Source organism: Heterodontus francisci, chromosome 27 (genome assembly GCF_036365525.1).
Source record: "Heterodontus francisci isolate sHetFra1 chromosome 27, sHetFra1.hap1, whole genome shotgun sequence".
NCBI classification, from domain to species: domain Eukaryota; kingdom Metazoa; phylum Chordata; class Chondrichthyes; order Heterodontiformes; family Heterodontidae; genus Heterodontus; species Heterodontus francisci.
Window position 1 is genome coordinate 51,555,476 of NC_090397.1, and position 18,131 is coordinate 51,573,606.

The following is an 18,131-nucleotide window of genomic DNA, read 5'->3' on the forward strand; positions in this document are numbered from 1 at the left end:
CAATCAGTTGTCAGGAGCAATTAGACAAGCACTACAAATACTGGCCTTACCAGTGATGCTCACATCCCATGAAACAAATCAAAAAAATCATGTAACTCAGTTGTCTCTCTGATAGAAGTGGACTTGCTGTGATGTCTGCCTACACCTCCCAGCTAGTATCAGTGAAGATTGCTACAGCCTTTGGTTTTTATGTGACGGATTCATTTCAGTCCCTGGGAGACACACTTTGGCTGTGAGCCAATGTACTGAGCACCAGTGTTGTCTTCAAAATGTCAGAAACTGACTTCTCCCTAAAATGAGGCACACAACATGTAAGGCTTATGTACATAGCTTCAAGGCCCATGCTGGCTTCTTGCCCCCTCTCCATTCCAGGTCCAGGTCTCATTATTCCATCATGGATTCTCTCCCACACCACCTATTGGTTCTGTGCCTGGAGAAACGTCAAGGAATTCTGTTATCTCAACATCCCTGAGTCGACTTTTCAAGAGACATCGACCCAGCTCCTTTATCAATGGTGATAATGATACCTAATTGACTTTTTTCTTTTTACAAATGGATAACAATCTCACTGCAGCCAGTGCATGAAGGAGACCTTCCGACATGATGTGAGACAGGGTGACATGATGGGGTGCAGTTTTATTACAAAAGGGATTGAATGGTATAAAAATCTTGATTTTGTAGCTGTTAGCTCTTTATTTTGGCAATTTCACCTGAATATAATCTTCACCAAATCCTCATTGATAATATTAATTAAATTTTGATATCATCAGTGCATTCTCTTACAGTCTGATTAATGGCGTCAAGAACCAACAATGCAATTTCCACTTCCCAGTGAGCAGTTACAGTGCCACGTTGTACAGACTCACATGCAGCTCACAAAATAGTCCCATGTCGTCAGCCTGTCCTGTTCTGAGATGTCAATCACTCATTGGTCAGCATAAATGTTGACATCATTACTGGTCCAGCCAATTGGATCTGATTTCAATAGTTTCAAGATTTGCGCTATTTTTATATATAAGCAGTAATACTCGAAACCTCATCGCATCAGACAACTGGGAGAGAGAGAGAGAGGTAGGAATGGGAGCAGGAAGTCCCCACCTTTAATTTGAAACCTTGAAACTGATGTATCTTTTTCTTGTATTTCAGGTTTGAGGAACTTCACTGCAGATATGTTGCTAGTAAAGGTTTTGCTGCTGAGTGCATTGCTTGCCAGTGCTGTGGCAGGTAGGGGCAAGTGATTCTAATATTATTACAAATATAGTACTGTTAATAATGAATAATGAAGAGTTGGAGTATAAGAGTAAGGAGCCTTACTGCAATTATAAAGGGCTTAGGTAAGACCACAGAATGGTTATGAAAAGAGTGCAAAAGTTGGGAATTAGGTGAGAGCAGGAATTTGGTGTAGCGGGGGAAGGAGGTGCTGCTTTTTGCCTCCAGTACTTGTATTGATCATGTAAGCTTGAGGCAATAAATATTTAAAACTTTTGTCCAGTGTTTTGGTGCTTCGTGCAAGTTAGAGTGTAGAAAAAAAAACTTACAGCAAATGAAAAAGTAGATATAAATAATATAAATAATCTGGACTAAGATATGGCAGAGCAAGTTGCATGACTGGACTGCAGCATGTGTGAGTTTGTGTACAGCATGACCCTGCCGAGCGAACACATCTATAGTTGCTGTCTCTGTCTCCAATCTCTGGCTCAGAGTCATTACGCTGGAGTGCAAGTTGGAGACACTCTAACACAGTATCTAGACAGTTTGCTCCAGACTTTGTGGAGAGAGGCAAGTTCAGAACGAGGTTGGTGTGACTGATAGTGTGCAGAGTAAGGGGAACCCAGGTGAGCTGGAGAATGAGGAACCTCAGAAATGGATCCGATCCAACTGTATGATATACTTGCAACCTGTGAGAATGATTGGGCGAACAATTGATAAACAGGAGTTATTAGAAAGGCTGGCTGTACTTAAAGTTGATCGCCAGAAGCAGATAGGATGCACTGAGGATGCTGAGGGAAGTAAGGATGGAAATTGCAGAGGTACTGGCCATAACCTTCCAATCCTCCTCATACAGGGGTGGTGCCTGAGGACTGGCAATTTGCAAATGTTATACCCTTGTTTAAAAAGGGCGTAAAATAAACCCAGCAACTACAAGCCAGTCAGTTAAACCCTGGTGGTGGGAAATCTTTTAGCACCAATAATCTGGGTTAAAATGAACAGAAATGTGGATTAAATAAGGAAAGACAGCAGAGGTTTGTTAAAGGTATATTGTGTTTAACTAACCTGATTGAGTTTTACTGATGAGGTAACAGAGAGGGTTGATGAGAGTAATGGGGTTTATGTTGTGTACATGGATTTCCAAAAGACATTTGATAAATTGCCACGTCATAGGATTGTCAGCAAATTTGAAGCCCATGGATTAAAAGGGCAGTGGCAACATGGAATCGAAGTTGGCTGAGTGAAGGAAATAGAGAGTAGTGGTGAACAGTTGTTTTACCGACTGGATGAAGGTATACAATGGGGATCTCCAGGGATTGGTATGAGGACCACTGTTTTTCTTGATATATATTAATGGCCTAGACTTAGTTGTACAAGGCATAATCTCAATCTGCAGATGACACAAAACTTGGAAGTATTGTAAACTGTGAGGAGGATAGTGATATGTTTCAAGAGGATATAGACAAGCTGGAGGAATGGGTGGACACATAGCAGACGAAATTTAAAACAGAGATGTCTGAAGTGATACTTTGGTTGGAAGAATGAGATAGTACAATCTAAAAATTACAATTCTGAAGGGGGTGCAGGAACAGAGTGTCCTGAGGATATTTGTACACAAATCATTGAAGGTAGCAGGGCAGGTTGAGAAAGTGGTTAAAAAAGGCATTTAGGATCCTGGGCTTTAGAAATAGAGGCATAAAACACAAAAGGAAGGAAGTTATGATGAACTTTTATAAGACAGTGGTTTGGCCTCAACTGGACTATTGTGTCCAATTCTGGGCACTGCACTTTAGAAAAGATGTGAAGGCTTCAGAGAGGGTGCAGAAAAGATTCACAAGAATGGTTCCATGGATGAGAGACTTCAGCTACCAGGATAGATTGGAGAAGTTGGGGTTGTTCTCCTTCGAGAAGGTTGAGAAGATTTGACAGAGGTCTTCAAAATTCTGAGGAATCTCGACAGGGTAAACAGGGAGAAACTGTCCCAAGGGTCGAGAACCAAAGGACACCAATTTATGGTGATAGGCAAAAGAAGCAATGACATGAGGAAAAACATTTTTATGCAGCAAGTGGTTACAATCTGGAATGCACTGCCTGTGAGTGTTGTGGAGGCAGATTCAATTACGGCTTTCAAAAGGGAATTAGCTAAGTACCTGAAGAGCAAAAAAAAAATGCTGGCTATGTGGAAAGGGTGGAGGAGTGGAACTGACAGAGTGGCTCTAGTGGAAAGCTGGCAAGGACAAGATGGGCTGAATGGCCTTTCAGTTCTGCAACCATTCTATGATTCTATAGTAAGGATAAAGACTGTTGGAGGGGCTGTGAAGATGTGGACCCTGGTACCTTTGAGCAGGAGGCTGTCCAAAAGGGAGGCAGGAGGAAGAGGAGCAAAACCCAATGTGGTAATTTTAGTTCCGAAGAAGGGTCACTGACCCGAAACGTTAACTCTGCTTCTCTTTCCACAGATGCTGCCAGACCTGCTGAGTGAATCCAGCATTTCTTGTTTTTGTTTCAGATTTCCAGCATCCGCAGTATTTTGCTTTTATTATATTATTGTGGTAATTTGAGTGGTAGTTTATTACATTCATCAATTAGCTGCTGTGGGTGGGCGGGGCAGGGTGCAGACAGCATCGTTTGTAATCAGGATGGAGAATCCCACGGGGTATGTTGCCTTCCTGGTGAGGGACATCTCGAACTGACTTAAAAGGATATTGGAGAGGAAGGGGAGGATCCAGTCATTGAAATCCACGTGAGGACCAGTGCATAGGCAAACAGTCTTGTTTGCAGAGTACCAGGAACTAGGATCTCAATTAAAGAAAAGGCCCTTCTGGATTATTACTAGAGCCATGTGTAAATTGGTGTTGGGATAAACAGATTAGGGAGGTGAACACGGGGTTGAAGGAATGGTATGGGAACGAGGGGTTCCATTTCATGTGACACTGGCAGCAGTACTGGGACAGGACAAAATTGTACTGTTGGACTTGCTCCATCTACACCGGACTGGAATCACGGTTCCAGCGGAAATGATAATAGGGCAGTCACAATAAATTAGTAAGTGAGGTGGACGGGGAGGTTAGGGTCCACAAAAAAAATTGGCAGAGTAAATTAATGATCAGATATTGTGCTTTAGACATTACAGGTAAAAGAAACTAAAAGATGTTAAGTAATTAAACCAGGAGCGAAAACTAAAAATGTGTGAGTACCGCATTAGAGCAGAAGCACAGGTAGGGTGTGTGGCTCAAATAAGCATTCTTTATATAAACATAGAGTATAAGAAACAAACTGAATGTATTGCGGGTGCAAATTCAACTTGGAGAGTATGATATGGTCACCATTACAGAGACATGACAGCACAGTGGTCAGGATTAGGAACTAAATATACCAATTTATAAGGTTGACAGAAAAGATCGGGAAAATGGAGCAGTCTTAATGTTTAAGGATGAACTCACTTATAAGTGAGGATATAATGAGTGGTAAGCAGGCACTGGTGACTTTATGAATAGAATTGAGAAACAGAAAAGGATTTAAATTGTCGTGAGAGTTTTGTAGAGGCCCCCGGTAACAGCTGTGAGGTGGTACATTGTATAAATGCTGAGATTAGACAAGCATGTAGCAAAGGCAGAGTGGTTTTAATTCATATAGATTGGGATAAGCAGCTCGCACATTTCAGCAAGATAGTGAATTTCCTGAGTGTGTGGGATAGTTTTCTGCAACAACAGGCAGAATTCTTGGTCCCACCCCACCCAAACCCTGGGAGTGAGCTGGAAGGTTGGGGGGGGGAACATAAAATCGAGTGGGAAGCAGGGGGGAAAATACAGAAGATCAGGGGGAGATGTTCAAAAAGAATTTAATGTGCTACAGCACAAGTTTATACTCTTAAGAGGCAAGATCTCTATTTCCCATAAGACAGCCATGGATAACTAAAGAGCTAAGGAGCATCATAAAAATAAAAGTGAAAGCACACAAAAATGCAAAATTAGCACAGGCCCCTTAAAAACTGATGACTGATTTTCAATGAAAAAAAGAAATGGCGGACATGTTGGATAATTCCTTTGCATTTGTATTTCCAGTGTAGGAAGAGGTCAGCATTCCAAACATCCCAAGGAAACTAATATTGAATCAGGGACAGGGCTCACCCAAATTAACGTAAGCAAAATGACAGTAATGAAGAAAATAGCGGCACTAAAGTACTAAAGAGTGACAGATCCCCAGGACCAGATGGTTTCCATCCCAGGTTTTTGAAGGAAGTTGATGAGATCATTGCAGATGCTCGAACAAGAATCTTCCAAAGTTCTCTCGATTCATGAACCATTCCTTTAAATTGGAAAATTCTGCATGTCCCCCTACTATTTAAAAAAGGACACAGGGAAAGCAGTGAATTATAGACCAGTTCACCTAATATCGGTTGTCAGGAAATTACTAGTCTATAATTCAGGATCGGGGTGACTGAATACCTTGCAAAAGCAAAATACTGCAGATGCTGGAAATCTGAAATAAAAACAGAAAAACACTCAGCAGGTCAGGCCGTATCTGGGGAGAAACAGAGTTAACGTTTCAGGTCGATGACCTTTTCATAAATATAGTGATTAGTTGCGGCCCTAATACAGATTCTTGCAGGACACCACTAGTCACATTCTATCAAGTAGAGTCCTGCCCATTATCCAAACTCTCTGTCTCCTGCTGTTCAATTTCCAATTTTATAAAAAGGGTTTTGATGAAAGGTCATCGACTTGAAAAGTTAAATGTTTCCACAGATGTTGCCTGACCTGTTGAGTGTTTCCAGCATTTTCTGTTTTTATTATGGATTTGTAAAGGGTAGGTCATGCCTGACAAATCTGATCGAATTTTTTGAAGAGCTGACGAAAGTAGTGGGCAGGATGGATGTTATTTATATAGACTTCCAGAGGGCATTTGATAAGGTCCCTTATAAGAGGCTTTTGGATAAAGTTGAAACTCATGGAATTGAAGGCCAATTATTGATCTGTGTTGGGGTCTCAACTATTCCAGGTATGTATTAACAATTTAGATGATGGAATAGAAAGCACATATCCAAATTTGTCGATGACACAAAGATAAGCAGAGTAGACGGAAACGTAACTTTTCAAAGAGATATTCATAGATTAAGTGAATAGGATAAACTGTGGAAAATGTAGGTAAATGCAAGGTCCTTCACTTTGCACCTAAAAAGGATAGAAAAGGTTATGTGCTAAATGGTGAAAAGCTAAAAACCATGGCAGTCCAAAGAGTCTTGAAGTTCCAACTACATAGATGATTAAAATGCCATGAATAAGTACAGAAAATAATGTAAAAGGCAAATGAAACACTGGCCTTTATATCTAGAGTGATAGAATGCGAGGGGTAGACATCACTCTTCAACTATATAATGCACAGATTATACCATACCTGAAGTATTGTGAGTAGTTCTGGGCATCACACCTCCAGAAGGATATATTGGCCTTGGAGGGAGTGCTGTGTAGATTTACCAGAATGATACCTGAACTCCAAGCATTAAGTTATGAGAGATGATTACACAAACAAGGGTTGTATTCTTTGGAATATGGAAGGTGAAGGTTTGAATGAAGATTCTCAGGTATTAAGGGGAATAGATAGGGCAGACAAAGAGAAACTACTTCCACTAGGTTGGGCATCCAGGACTGGGACACAGTCTAAGCATTAAAGACAGACCTTTCCGGAGTAAAATTAGGAAACACTTCTGCATGCAAAGGGTGGTAAAAGTTGGTAATTCTCTTCCACAAACGGCAATTGATGCTGAATCAATTGTTAAATTTAAGACATTTGTTAACCCATGTACCCATCCTGTAATAAAAGCAAAATACTGCAGATGCTGGAAATCTGAAAGAAAAACACAAAGTTCTGATGAAAGCCAAAAGAATTGCAGGTTGGTAGGTAAATTGGCCGTTACAAATTGCCCCTTGTATAGGTAGGTGGTAGGGAAGTATAGGAACAGGTGGGGATGTGGTAGGAATATGGGATTAGTGTAAGATTAGTATAAATGGGTGGTTGATGGTCGGCACAGACTCGGTGGGCCGAAGGGCCTGTTTCAGTGCTGTATCTCTAAAACTAAAACTAAACTAAACCTGAAATATTAACTCTGATTCTCTCTCCACAGATGCTGCCTGACCTGCTCAGTATTTTCAGCACTTTTTGTTTTCATTACCCATCCTGTGCATCGTCCTACCTGTGTCCTTCTGCCTGTGCACCCTCCCACATGACCCAACACTGCACCACATCCCTGCCACCCTCCCATGCGCACCTCCAGCCGACATGCCCCAACCTTGCACACCTCTCCTCTGCATGCTCCTTCCTGTATGCACTACCCCCCTCCCTGCCCGAACGCCACTCTACCCAAAGCACCTAACGCCAACCTCTCCCCCATGGGCTGCCTCCCCACCTGCCCCCTGCATCTTCTTCTTGTTTGGCCTCCTTGTCTCGAGAGACAATGGGTAAGTGCCTGCAGGTGGTCAGTGGTTTGTGAAGCAGTGCCAGGAGTGGCTATAAAGGCCAATTCTAGAGTGACAGACTCTTCCACAGTCGTTGCAGATAAAATTGCTTGTCGGGGCTGTTACACAGTTGGCTCTCTCCTTGCGCTTCTGTCCTTTTTTCTGCCAACTGCTAAGTCTCTTCGACTCACCACTCTTTAGCCCCGCCTTTATGGCTGTCCGCCAGCTCTGGCGATCACTGGCAACTGACTCCCATGACTTGTGATCAATATTACAATATTCTCCGGAGGCAGCGAAGATGGAATGAATTGAGACGTCGCTCTAGGTTGACATACGTTGTCCAGGCCTTGCTGCAGTAGAGGACACAGGCTTGATACACTCGGACCTTTGTGTTCCGTGTCAGTGCATAATTTTCCCACATTCTCTTGGCCAGTCTGGACATAGCAGCGGACGCCTTTCCCATGCACTTGTTGATTTCTGCTTCGAGACAGGTTCCTGGTGATAGTTGAGCCTAGGTAGGTGAACTCTTGAACCACTTCCAGAGCGTGGTCGCCGATATTGATGGATGGAGGATTTCTGATGTCCTGTCCCATGATGTTCATTTCCTTGATGCTGATGGTGAGGCCAAATTCATTGAAGGCAGCCGTAATCCTGTCAATGAGTTTCTGCAGACGCTCTTCTGTGTGGGATGTTAATGCAGCATCGTCAAAGAGGAGGTCCCTGATGAGGACCTTCCGAACTTTGGTCTTCGCTCTTAGATGGACAAGGTTGAACAAACTACCATCTGATCATGTGTGGAGGAAAATTTCTTTTTCTGAAGACTTGAACGCAAGTGAGAGCAGCAGGGAGAAGATCCCAAACAGTGTAAGTGCGAGAACACAGCCCTGTTTCACATCACTCAGGATAGGAAAGGGGTCTGATGAGGCACCGCTCTGCTGAATTGTGCCTTTCATATTGTCATGGAATAAGGTGATGATACTTAGTCGCTTTGGATATCCGATCTTTGCTAGCAGTCTGAAGAGTCCACGTCTGCTGATGAGTTCAAAGGCTTTGGTGTGATCTATGAAAGCAACGTAGAGGGGCATCTGTTGTTCGCGGCATTTCTCCTATAGCTGGTGAAGGCAGAACAGCATGTCAATGGTGGATCTCTCCCCTGTAAATCCTGCACCTGTGTGCCCTCCCCAGTGTACTGTCTCCCTGCACAGGGCCCACCCTTTGTGTGACCATCAAATTTCCAGGCCCACAAACCAGAAATAAACTGAAGGTTTGGGGATTGCTGTTGTGATTTACAGAACCTGTTTTAACCAAATTCTCTTTAATTGATTCTCTGAAAGGAACCTTGTGGAAGCAGCCAGCTAAGAGACAAGCAAACCCCAAGCAAGGACCCTGTGACGAAGGCTGGGTTAATTTTGCTGCACTATCCTCCTGTTATCAGGTTTTCGATGACAAAGAATCTTGGAAAACTGCTGAGGTAAGTCCCTGAGTCAATGACCACATAATCAGTTATGACTAATGTTTGTTAAGGGATAAATATAGACCAGGACACCAAGGAAAACTCTCCTGCTCTTTGATTAGTGGCCATAGATTCATTTCTGTCTAAGAAGGCAGATGGGGGTCTCAGTTTAACATCTCATCCAAAACATAACTGACAGTACAGCACTCCACCAGTACTGCCTCCATGTCAGCATATTCTCCAATCTTAGAGTGGGACATGAGCCCCTGACCAGTGGCCAGAGTGCTATCAGCTACAATTGATAGCATGATGTACATAGTTTTGTGATATAAATACTTTATATTCATCATTCATTTACACCAAATCCTAGTGAGGTATAGGGAGCCCCCAGAGCCTCACCCTCTGGTAGGGATGCCTGTGGATACCCAGTATATCCAGATTGCTTTAACTGAAGTTTTAGGTGAATTGCTCCAGGAGGGCCAGGGAATACTGGTCCCCAAATTAGCTCATTCCCATTCATTCATTGTTTCTGGATGATTTGTGTGCTCAACCCAGGCCTGCAATGTGTCCATAAGTTTCTGGATGTGTATCAATGGAACCATGGGCACCAGTTTCTACTGATCAGATTAACAGGTGAAATATTGCTGAGTCTGGGGAAGCTGCATGTTTATATATATTTTGGCTCTGCCACCTAAATAGTTTCAACAGCGAGAACTCTTTTTTTAAGAGAATGAGAGTTAGAAGTAGTGGATGCCAAGCCCCCAGGACCTGATGGCATGCATCCAAGTGTCTTAAAAGAAGTAGTTACTGAGATTTGGGGTTGAATCTTGTGGTCCCGGGTGAGCATGAAAGATTGCAACTGGCACGCACAGGCCACCAGCTGCCACGCCACTGCAATCTTGAGGCCAGTGGATCATTACCACATGCAGGGAGGCCACCCCCCCACCCCCCCCCACTATCACGTGGGGGGCATGCTTGGCAATGGCATGAACAGTCAACTGTTTCTGCGCAGGCGCTGGTGTCATTTTTAAAGGGCTGGCAGACATACAAAGAAACTGCAGAGTTGACCCCTTCCCCCCCAACCACCCCACTACACAACAAATGCAGACATCACCCCTCACCTCCCCACCACCTCCATGCCACTACTGTGACAATACAAATGCAGTGTTCTCCCCTTCCCATATCAGTGGCATCAGCTTTCCCTGGACGGGAAAGTGAAAGTGCGTGAGCGATGCACGTCACGCTGAGGATTCGGAACTGCATGCAAGATTGCTCTGGTTTTCATTTTAACTCGTGCAAACAGGTAATTTAAATATGTAAAGTCAGGTCCAGTCGCAGAGCGACGAAGGGCCCGTCATGGAGCTTCCCCACAGCCGGGAAGATTGGTCCTGGCAATCCTGGCGTCGGGTTCTGTGGTGGGCTACCGACACTCCGAACTTCCAGCCCCACCCCGCCACGGAGCCCAACATGGAGGAGAACAAGATCCCGGCCTTGGTCTTCCAAAAGGCGTTTGATACATTGCCACAAAACAGACTTGTGAACAAAGTTATAAGGGCAATTCTCAAGAGCAATTAGGGATGGGCAATAACTGCTGGCCTGGCTAGCGTCGCCCACATCCCATGAATGAATAAAAAAAAACTCATGGAATAAAAGGGACAGTAGCGACATGAATACGGAATTGGTTGTGTGACAGAAACTAAGAGTAGTGGTTAACAGATGTTTTTCGGGCTAGAGGAAGGTTTGTAGTGGAGTTCCCCAGAGACCCAGCGTTGGGACGCTTGCTTTTCCTGATATATATTAACGATCTAGATCTCGGTATATGGGGCAAAATTTCAAAGTTTGCAGATGACCCAAAACTTGGAAGCATTGTGAACTGTGAGGAGGATAGTGTAGAAGTTTAAAAGGACATAGACAAATTGGTGGAATGGGTGGACAGATGGCAGATGAAGTTCAATGCAGAGAAATGTGAAGTGATACATTTTGGTAGGAAGAGCATGGAGAGACAATATAGAATAAAGGGTACGATTCTAAAGTGGGTGCAGGAGCAGAGGGACCTGGGTGTATACGTCCAAAAATCATTGAAGGTGGCAGGACAGGTTGTGAGAGCGGTTAATAAAGCACACAGTATTCTGGGCTTTATTAATTGGGGCATAGAGTACAAAAGCAAGGAGGTTATGTTGAATTTGTATAAGACACTAGTTCGGCCTCAGCTGGAGTATTGCATTCAGTTCTAGGTGCCGTACTTTAGGAAAGATGTGAAGGCATTGGAGAGAGTGCAGAAAAGATTCATGAGAATAGTTCCTGCGATGTGGAACTTCCATTATGAAGATAGATTGGAGAAGTTAGGACTCTTTTCCTTGAAGAAAAGAAAGCTGAGAGATTTGGTAGAAGTATTCAAACTCATGAGGGGTCTGGATAGAGTAGATAGGGAGAAGATGTTCCCACTCATGAAAAGATCGAGAACGAGAAGGCACAGATTTGAAGTGATTGGTAAAAGAAGCAAAAGCAACATGAGAAAAAACTTTTTCACACAGCAAGTGGTTAAGGTCTGGAATGCACTGCCTGAGTATCATGGAGGCAGTTCAATTGAAGCATTCAAAAGGGAATTAGACGGTTATCTGCAAAGGAAGAATGTGCAGGGTTACGAGAAGGCGGGAAAATGGCACTAAGTGAATTGCTCATTCGGAGAGCCAGTACAGACATAATGGGCCGAATGGCCTCCTTCTGTGCTGTAACAATTCTTTGATTCTGTAATAGTAGATGCACTGATTGCAATTTTTCAAAATTCCTTGGAAAGATCCCATCACATTGGAAAATAGCAAATGTAACTCCTCTAGTCAAGAAAGGAGGGAGACAGAAAGCAGGAAATGACAGGCCTGTTAGCCTAACATGTGTCATAGGGAAAATGCTAGAATCTATCATTAAGGAGGTTATAGGTGGGCACTTAGAAATTCTTAATACAATCAGACAAAGTCAACATTGGTTTTCTGAAAGGAAATGGCGCATGACTATTCGAGTTCTTTGAGGAAGGAAAAAGCAAGTTGGATAAAGGAGAACCTGTAGATGTAGATGTACTTGGATTTTCAAAAGACATTTGGTAATGTGCCACATCAAAGGTTAGTACACAAAAGAGCTCGTGGTGTAGGGGGTAACACAGTAGCATGGATTGAGGATTGGTTAGCTAACATGAAGCAGAGAGTAGGGATAAATGGGACATTTTCAGGGTAGCAAGCTGTAACTAGTGGAGTGCCACAGGGATCAGTGTTGGGGCCTCAACTTTTACAATCTATATTAATGACTTGGATGAAGGGACTGAGCGTATGCTTGCTAAATTTGCTGATGACACAACGATAGGTAGGAGACTAAGATGTGAAGAGGACATAAGGAGTCTGCAAAGGGATGTAGATAGGTTAAGAAAGTGAGCAGAACTTTGGCAGATGGAGTATAATGTGTGAAAATGTGAACTTGCCCTCTTAGGCAGGAAGAATAGAACAGCAGTATATTTAAATGGAGAGAGCTTGCAGAACACTGCAGTCCAGAGGGATCTGGATGTCCTTGTACATGAATCACAAAACAGATACAGCAAGTGATTAGGAAGGCAAATGGAATGTTGTCATTTATTGCAAGGCGAATCAAGTATAAAAGTAGGGAAGTTCTGCTACAGTCATGCAGTGCGTTTGTGAGACCACATCTGGAGTTCTGTGTACAGTTTTGGACTCTTTACTGAAGAAAGGATATAATTGCATGAGAAGCACTTCAGAGGTTCACTCAACTTATTCCTGGGATGAGAGGGTTTCTTATGAGGAAAGTTTGGATAGCTTGCGGCTGTATCCATTGAAGTTTAGAAGAATGAGAGGCGATCTTATTGAAATATATATCCTGAGGGACTTGACAGGGTGGATTCTGAAAGGATGTATTCCCTTATGGGTGAAACTAGAACTAGGGGGCACAGTTTAACAATTACGGGTCTCCCATTTAAGACAGAGACAAGGAGAAATTTTCTGTCAGAAGGTTGTTAGTCTGTGGAATTCTTTTCCTCAGAGAGCAGTCGAGGCAGGGTCAATGAATATTGTTAAGGCGGAGTTAGATAGATTCTTGATTGACAAGCGAGTCAAAAGGTTACAGCAGGTAGACAGGAAAGTACAGTTGAGGCCACAATCAGATCAATCATGATCTCATCAAATGGTGGCCCAGGCTTAAAGGGCCAAATGGTCAACTCCTGCTCCTAATTCATATTTTCATATGTCTGTATGAGAGTTGCCATAATTTCCAACTGCAGGATCACACTATTTACTGATGCACTTGTAGGACGATGAAAGATGCTGAAATACAAATCCTCAACAATGAACTATTTCTTTTATTTAAAGAAATACTGCGAGGATGATGAACATTCGGCCCACCTGGCATCAGTGATGACAGAAGAGCACAACACTTTCCTTGGAAAATTGATTGAGCAAAAAGGCATAACAGATCATTCTGCTTGGATCGGCTTAAGTGACAGATGCAAGGTAAAGTTTCCACATTACATAGAAGTACAGAAACAAGACATTTGGCCCAACAGATCCATGCTAACATTTGTGCTCCACACCAGCATATTTCTGTTCTACTTCATCTAACCCTCTCAGTATAATTATATTTCCCTTTCCCCCCTTATGTGTTTATCTAGTTTCCCCTTAAATGCATCAATTCTATCCACATCAACTGCTCCTTGTGTTGTCAAGTTCCACATTCTAAACACTCTCTGGGGTAAGAGATTTCTCCTGAATCTCCTGTTGTGTTTATTAGTGACTATCTTACATTTCTGGTGCAAGTATTGGTCTCCTGCACAAGTAGAAACAACTTCTAGATGTCTACCTTATTGAACCTTCATAATCTTAATGACTGCTATCAGATCACCCCTCAGTCTTCTATTTTCAAGAGAAAATGGCCCCAGCCAGGTCGATCTTTGCCGTTAAGTTCTGGTATCATCCCCTTGCAAATATTTTTGCCCTTCACCAGTGCCTCAATATCCTTTTTATTATATTGAGTCCAAAACTGTGCACAGTATTCCAAATGTAGTCTCAACAAGTTTAACATAACTTCTCTGTTTTTAATTCTATCCATCAAGAAACAAACCCCAATGCTTTGTTTGCATTTATATGAACTTATTAACCTGTAGCCCTAGATTTTACCATCCCTAGGTCCCTTTGTTCCATTTTGACTCTTATCTTCCAAGGATTTAGGCGGCCATCATTTTCTTCCTACTAAATGGACCACCTCATATTTATCTATATTGAAATTCATTTGCTGATTACGTTCTCCATTTATTTATTATTTTTATTTTATTTAGAGATGCAGCACTGGAACAGGTCCTTTGGCCCACCGAGTCTGTGCTGACCGACAACCACCCATTTATAGTAATCCTACATTAACCCCATATTCCCTACCACATCCCCACCATTCCCCTACCACCTACCTACACTAGGGGCAATTTGCAATGGCCAATTTACCTATCAACTTGTAAGTCTTTGGCTGTAGGAGAAAACCGGAGCACCTGGCGGAAACCCACGCGGTTACAGGGAGAACTTGCAAACTCCGCACAGGCAGTACGCAGAACCGAACCCGGGTCGCTGGAGCTGTGAGGCTGCGGTGCTAACCACTGCGCCACTGTGCCGCCAAGTTTGATGTCTTGTTTTATACTATTGCAGTCCTTCTCATTAACTATACCCCCAATGTAGTATCTTCTGCTAATTTTGAAATTTTATTTGATTCTTGAGACAAAACGATGGTCCCAACCCTGATCCTTTTCGAGCAATTCTTCCCAACTTTTGCCCATCTGAGCAACTACATTTCTTTTTTGTAGCCAGCTTACTATCCATTCTACTTTACAACTGAGTCTACTATGTGGCACCTTATCAAAAGGTGTTGAAAATCTAAATATATTACATCTGCATTACCCTTGCTTATTGTTACTTCAAAAAAACATGAAGTTTGGTCAAGCATGGCCTTCCTTTTTGAAATCAGTGCTGCCTGTTCTATTATTCTCAAGCTTTTTCTATTACATTTTTGAGTAAAGATCTCATTATCTTTCCTATCATTGACATTAAGCTAACTGGTCTATTGTTCCCTGAACTTGTTCTATCTCCATTTTTAAAATGATGAATAACAATAGCTGTCTGCCAGTCTTCTAGCACCATTCCCTTCTCTAATCAATTTTTATATGTAATCGTGCCTCTGCTATCTCTGACCTAGCTTCCGTAAAATGTGTGGATGCAAACCATCTGGACCAGCAATTTTATCCTCAGTTTGATTAGTTTATCAATTATCTTTACCCCCAACCCCACACCCGCTTTCTATCTCAATGCCATTATACCGTCTATAATCTCTCCTTTTACTGTCATGTTGATCTTGTTGTTCTCACTGCTAAAGACGGAGGCAAAGTAATTATTCAATATTCTGACATTTTGCTGTCATTACCTGAGTTTATCTTGTGTGTCCCTTAGTGGCCCTATTCCTGATTCTTCTTTTGTTATTTATTTGTCTGCAGAATTTTTTTTTGTATATTCTTTGCTAATTTAATGTCACAGCTCCTCCTTGCTTTCCTAATTTTTTGACTCCTTTCCTTTGTATTCTGCGTTGCCTTTGTTGTCCATGTACTTCATGTATGTCTTTTTCTTTCGTTGCAATTTTACCCTCATCTCTCTATCCAGTCAGTGTTTCATTATTGGCTAATTGGTTCTCTGCATGTAGCAGAATCTATTTCTCCTGAACTCAACTGATCAACTTTTTAAATCTTTCCCACAATATCTTTTGCCATTTTTTTTTCAAGTTTATCTTCCCTAGTTACAATCTATGACTTTGGTCATTGCCATTATTTTAAACCTTAGTTTGTCATGATCCCTATGGTTCAGATGCTCCCCAAATGTATTTCTTTTATCTGCTCTGGTTCACTTCCCATCACTAGGTCCAGCAGTGATTTCTCTCCTGCTGGACTTCTTACATACTGGGTACGAAAGGAGTTCTGTGCAGACTGTAAAAGCCTCTTATTTGCATCTTTAATGACCACATCTTTCCAGTTCAGGCAAGGATAGTTGTAATCTACCATGATTATTTTGTCTTTTACTCATTTCATAGATTTGCTCACATATTTCTTCCTACACTTCCCTTCCATTACTAGGTGGTCTGTAGCATACCCCTATTAACGTGATTAATCCCTTATCCTTTATCTCAATACATACAGAATCTCTTTATAACTACATGTTAATTATGTCCCTTTTGTACTGCTATATTATCTATAATTAGCACAGCTCCCACATGTCGCCTCCTGTCCTTCCTTCCCTACCCCTTTATGTTGTCATGTTTCAGTTATTCTTAATACATCTGATTCCTCGCTATGAATTATTGCCTCCAGTTCCTGTTTTGGTTCCGATGGAAATTCAATTTATTTTTATGAATTGTATCTCCCACTTTATGTTCCCCTTACCCCTTTGCTGTCACCTATTTCTTTTATCCTCTGGATTATGTTATTTCCACCAGATCCTGCTACCCATTTTACAAGTTTAATGTCTTATCCACAGCCCTATTTATCCATTCCACTAGGATTCTGGTCCCATTCCTGCTCAAGTGGTGCCCATCCCAGTGGTACAGCTCCTTGCTTGCCCAGTACAGGGCCACTATCTCATGAAATAGAAAAAATATTCAGTATTATAACAGAAATAAAGATTGATTAATACCTTGCAGGAAGGGACATTCAAGTGGAGAGATGGCTCTTCGTTAAGTTTCAGCAAATGGGCCAGCAATCAACCCGACAATTACCAGGGAAAGGAACACTGTGTGCACATTCGTAAGTGTAACATAGTTTACTGGTAAATTAATTTTAGACACAGATTAACTAATCTTCATTCAGATTTGAACTGGAGGTTATCTCAATAAGCCTGATGATACACAGAGGATGTGAACCAACTCAGTCAGTGCCCACACATTGCAGGATTGTGCAGACTGCTTGTAACACTACAGATAGAGGAACATACATTTTGGGCAGCACTGCAGATAGAGGAATGCATGCTGGGAGTATAGTACAATTCCCAAATTTAAAATGATATAATCAGGACACAGACATTCTACCTCCAGAAAACACAGACTTTACTCTAATTGTATGAAGTCCATGCAATGGGGAAGGAGTAAAAAAGAAATGCTGGAAATACTCAGCAGGTCTGGCAGCATTTGTGGAGAGAGAAGCAGAGTTAACATTTCAGGTCAGTGACCCTTCATCAGAACTAATGGATCAATCAATGGGGAGGGAGACTGTTTAACCCTGGGTGTGAGGCCTTGTTGTCCACCCCACACAGGTAAATCCAGCCCATGGTGAGCTCAGCATCTTCACACAGGAGCTGGCTAAATCCTTTTCAGTGGCGCACACATGGCTTGCAATTGGGATTATAGATTCAAATGCCGCACGCTATTTACAAAATGAACTCAGATCAAGACGGAGGTAAAATTAATGCATGACAGACACTGACTCAAACAAGTTGGTCCAATGCAAATATTTCACAAATAGTAGCCTGATTTACTCAGGAGTAAATGTTTGATTCAATTTTTCTCTTCCAGGCAGTGATGATTTTTGGAATGATCTACCGTGTGAATGGAAATTGCCTTTTGTTTGTTCCTACAAATACGACTGACGTTAAAATAATGTAGTGATGATCCACAGATCCCTTTCAGAAGCAGAGTCAGTGTCTTAATTTGTTTGTAGCCTGTAATGACTTAGTCTTTCAGCCAATAATAAATGTGATTGCATCTTGAGCGATGTGTTTAATGCTGTGTGAGTCTAGTTTATCACAGCCTTCCTGTCCCACTGCAGCTTCCTTCCTACCTCTTCACTCAATACTGCATTAGGGAGAAGGTGACAGACATCATAAAATTAACTTGCAATATATGGTTCAGCCCCAGCTGGAGTAATATGACCAATTCTAGGGGCCAGACCTCAAGAAGAACATGAAGGCTTTGGAGAAGGTAGGTATTTACTGGAATGGTTC

General features: G+C 42.2%; 1 protein-coding gene across 1 annotated transcript in view; it reads left to right on the forward strand.

The window, feature by feature from the left end:
- The window catches only part of LOC137384947 (C-type lectin BjL-like), a 33,008-nt gene extending 15,110 nt beyond the window's left edge, over positions 1-17,898 (forward strand). Inside the window, exons 2-6 of the mRNA XM_068059658.1 lie at positions 1,147-1,224; positions 8,999-9,135; positions 13,485-13,625; positions 16,837-16,939; positions 17,704-17,898. Coding sequence (XP_067915759.1) covers positions 1,147-1,224; positions 8,999-9,135; positions 13,485-13,625; positions 16,837-16,939; positions 17,704-17,777 — 533 coding nt within the window. The 3' untranslated portion in view covers positions 17,778-17,898. The remainder of the gene's footprint in view (positions 1-1,146; positions 1,225-8,998; positions 9,136-13,484; positions 13,626-16,836; positions 16,940-17,703) is intronic.
- Positions 17,899-18,131: the final 233 nt, after the last annotated feature.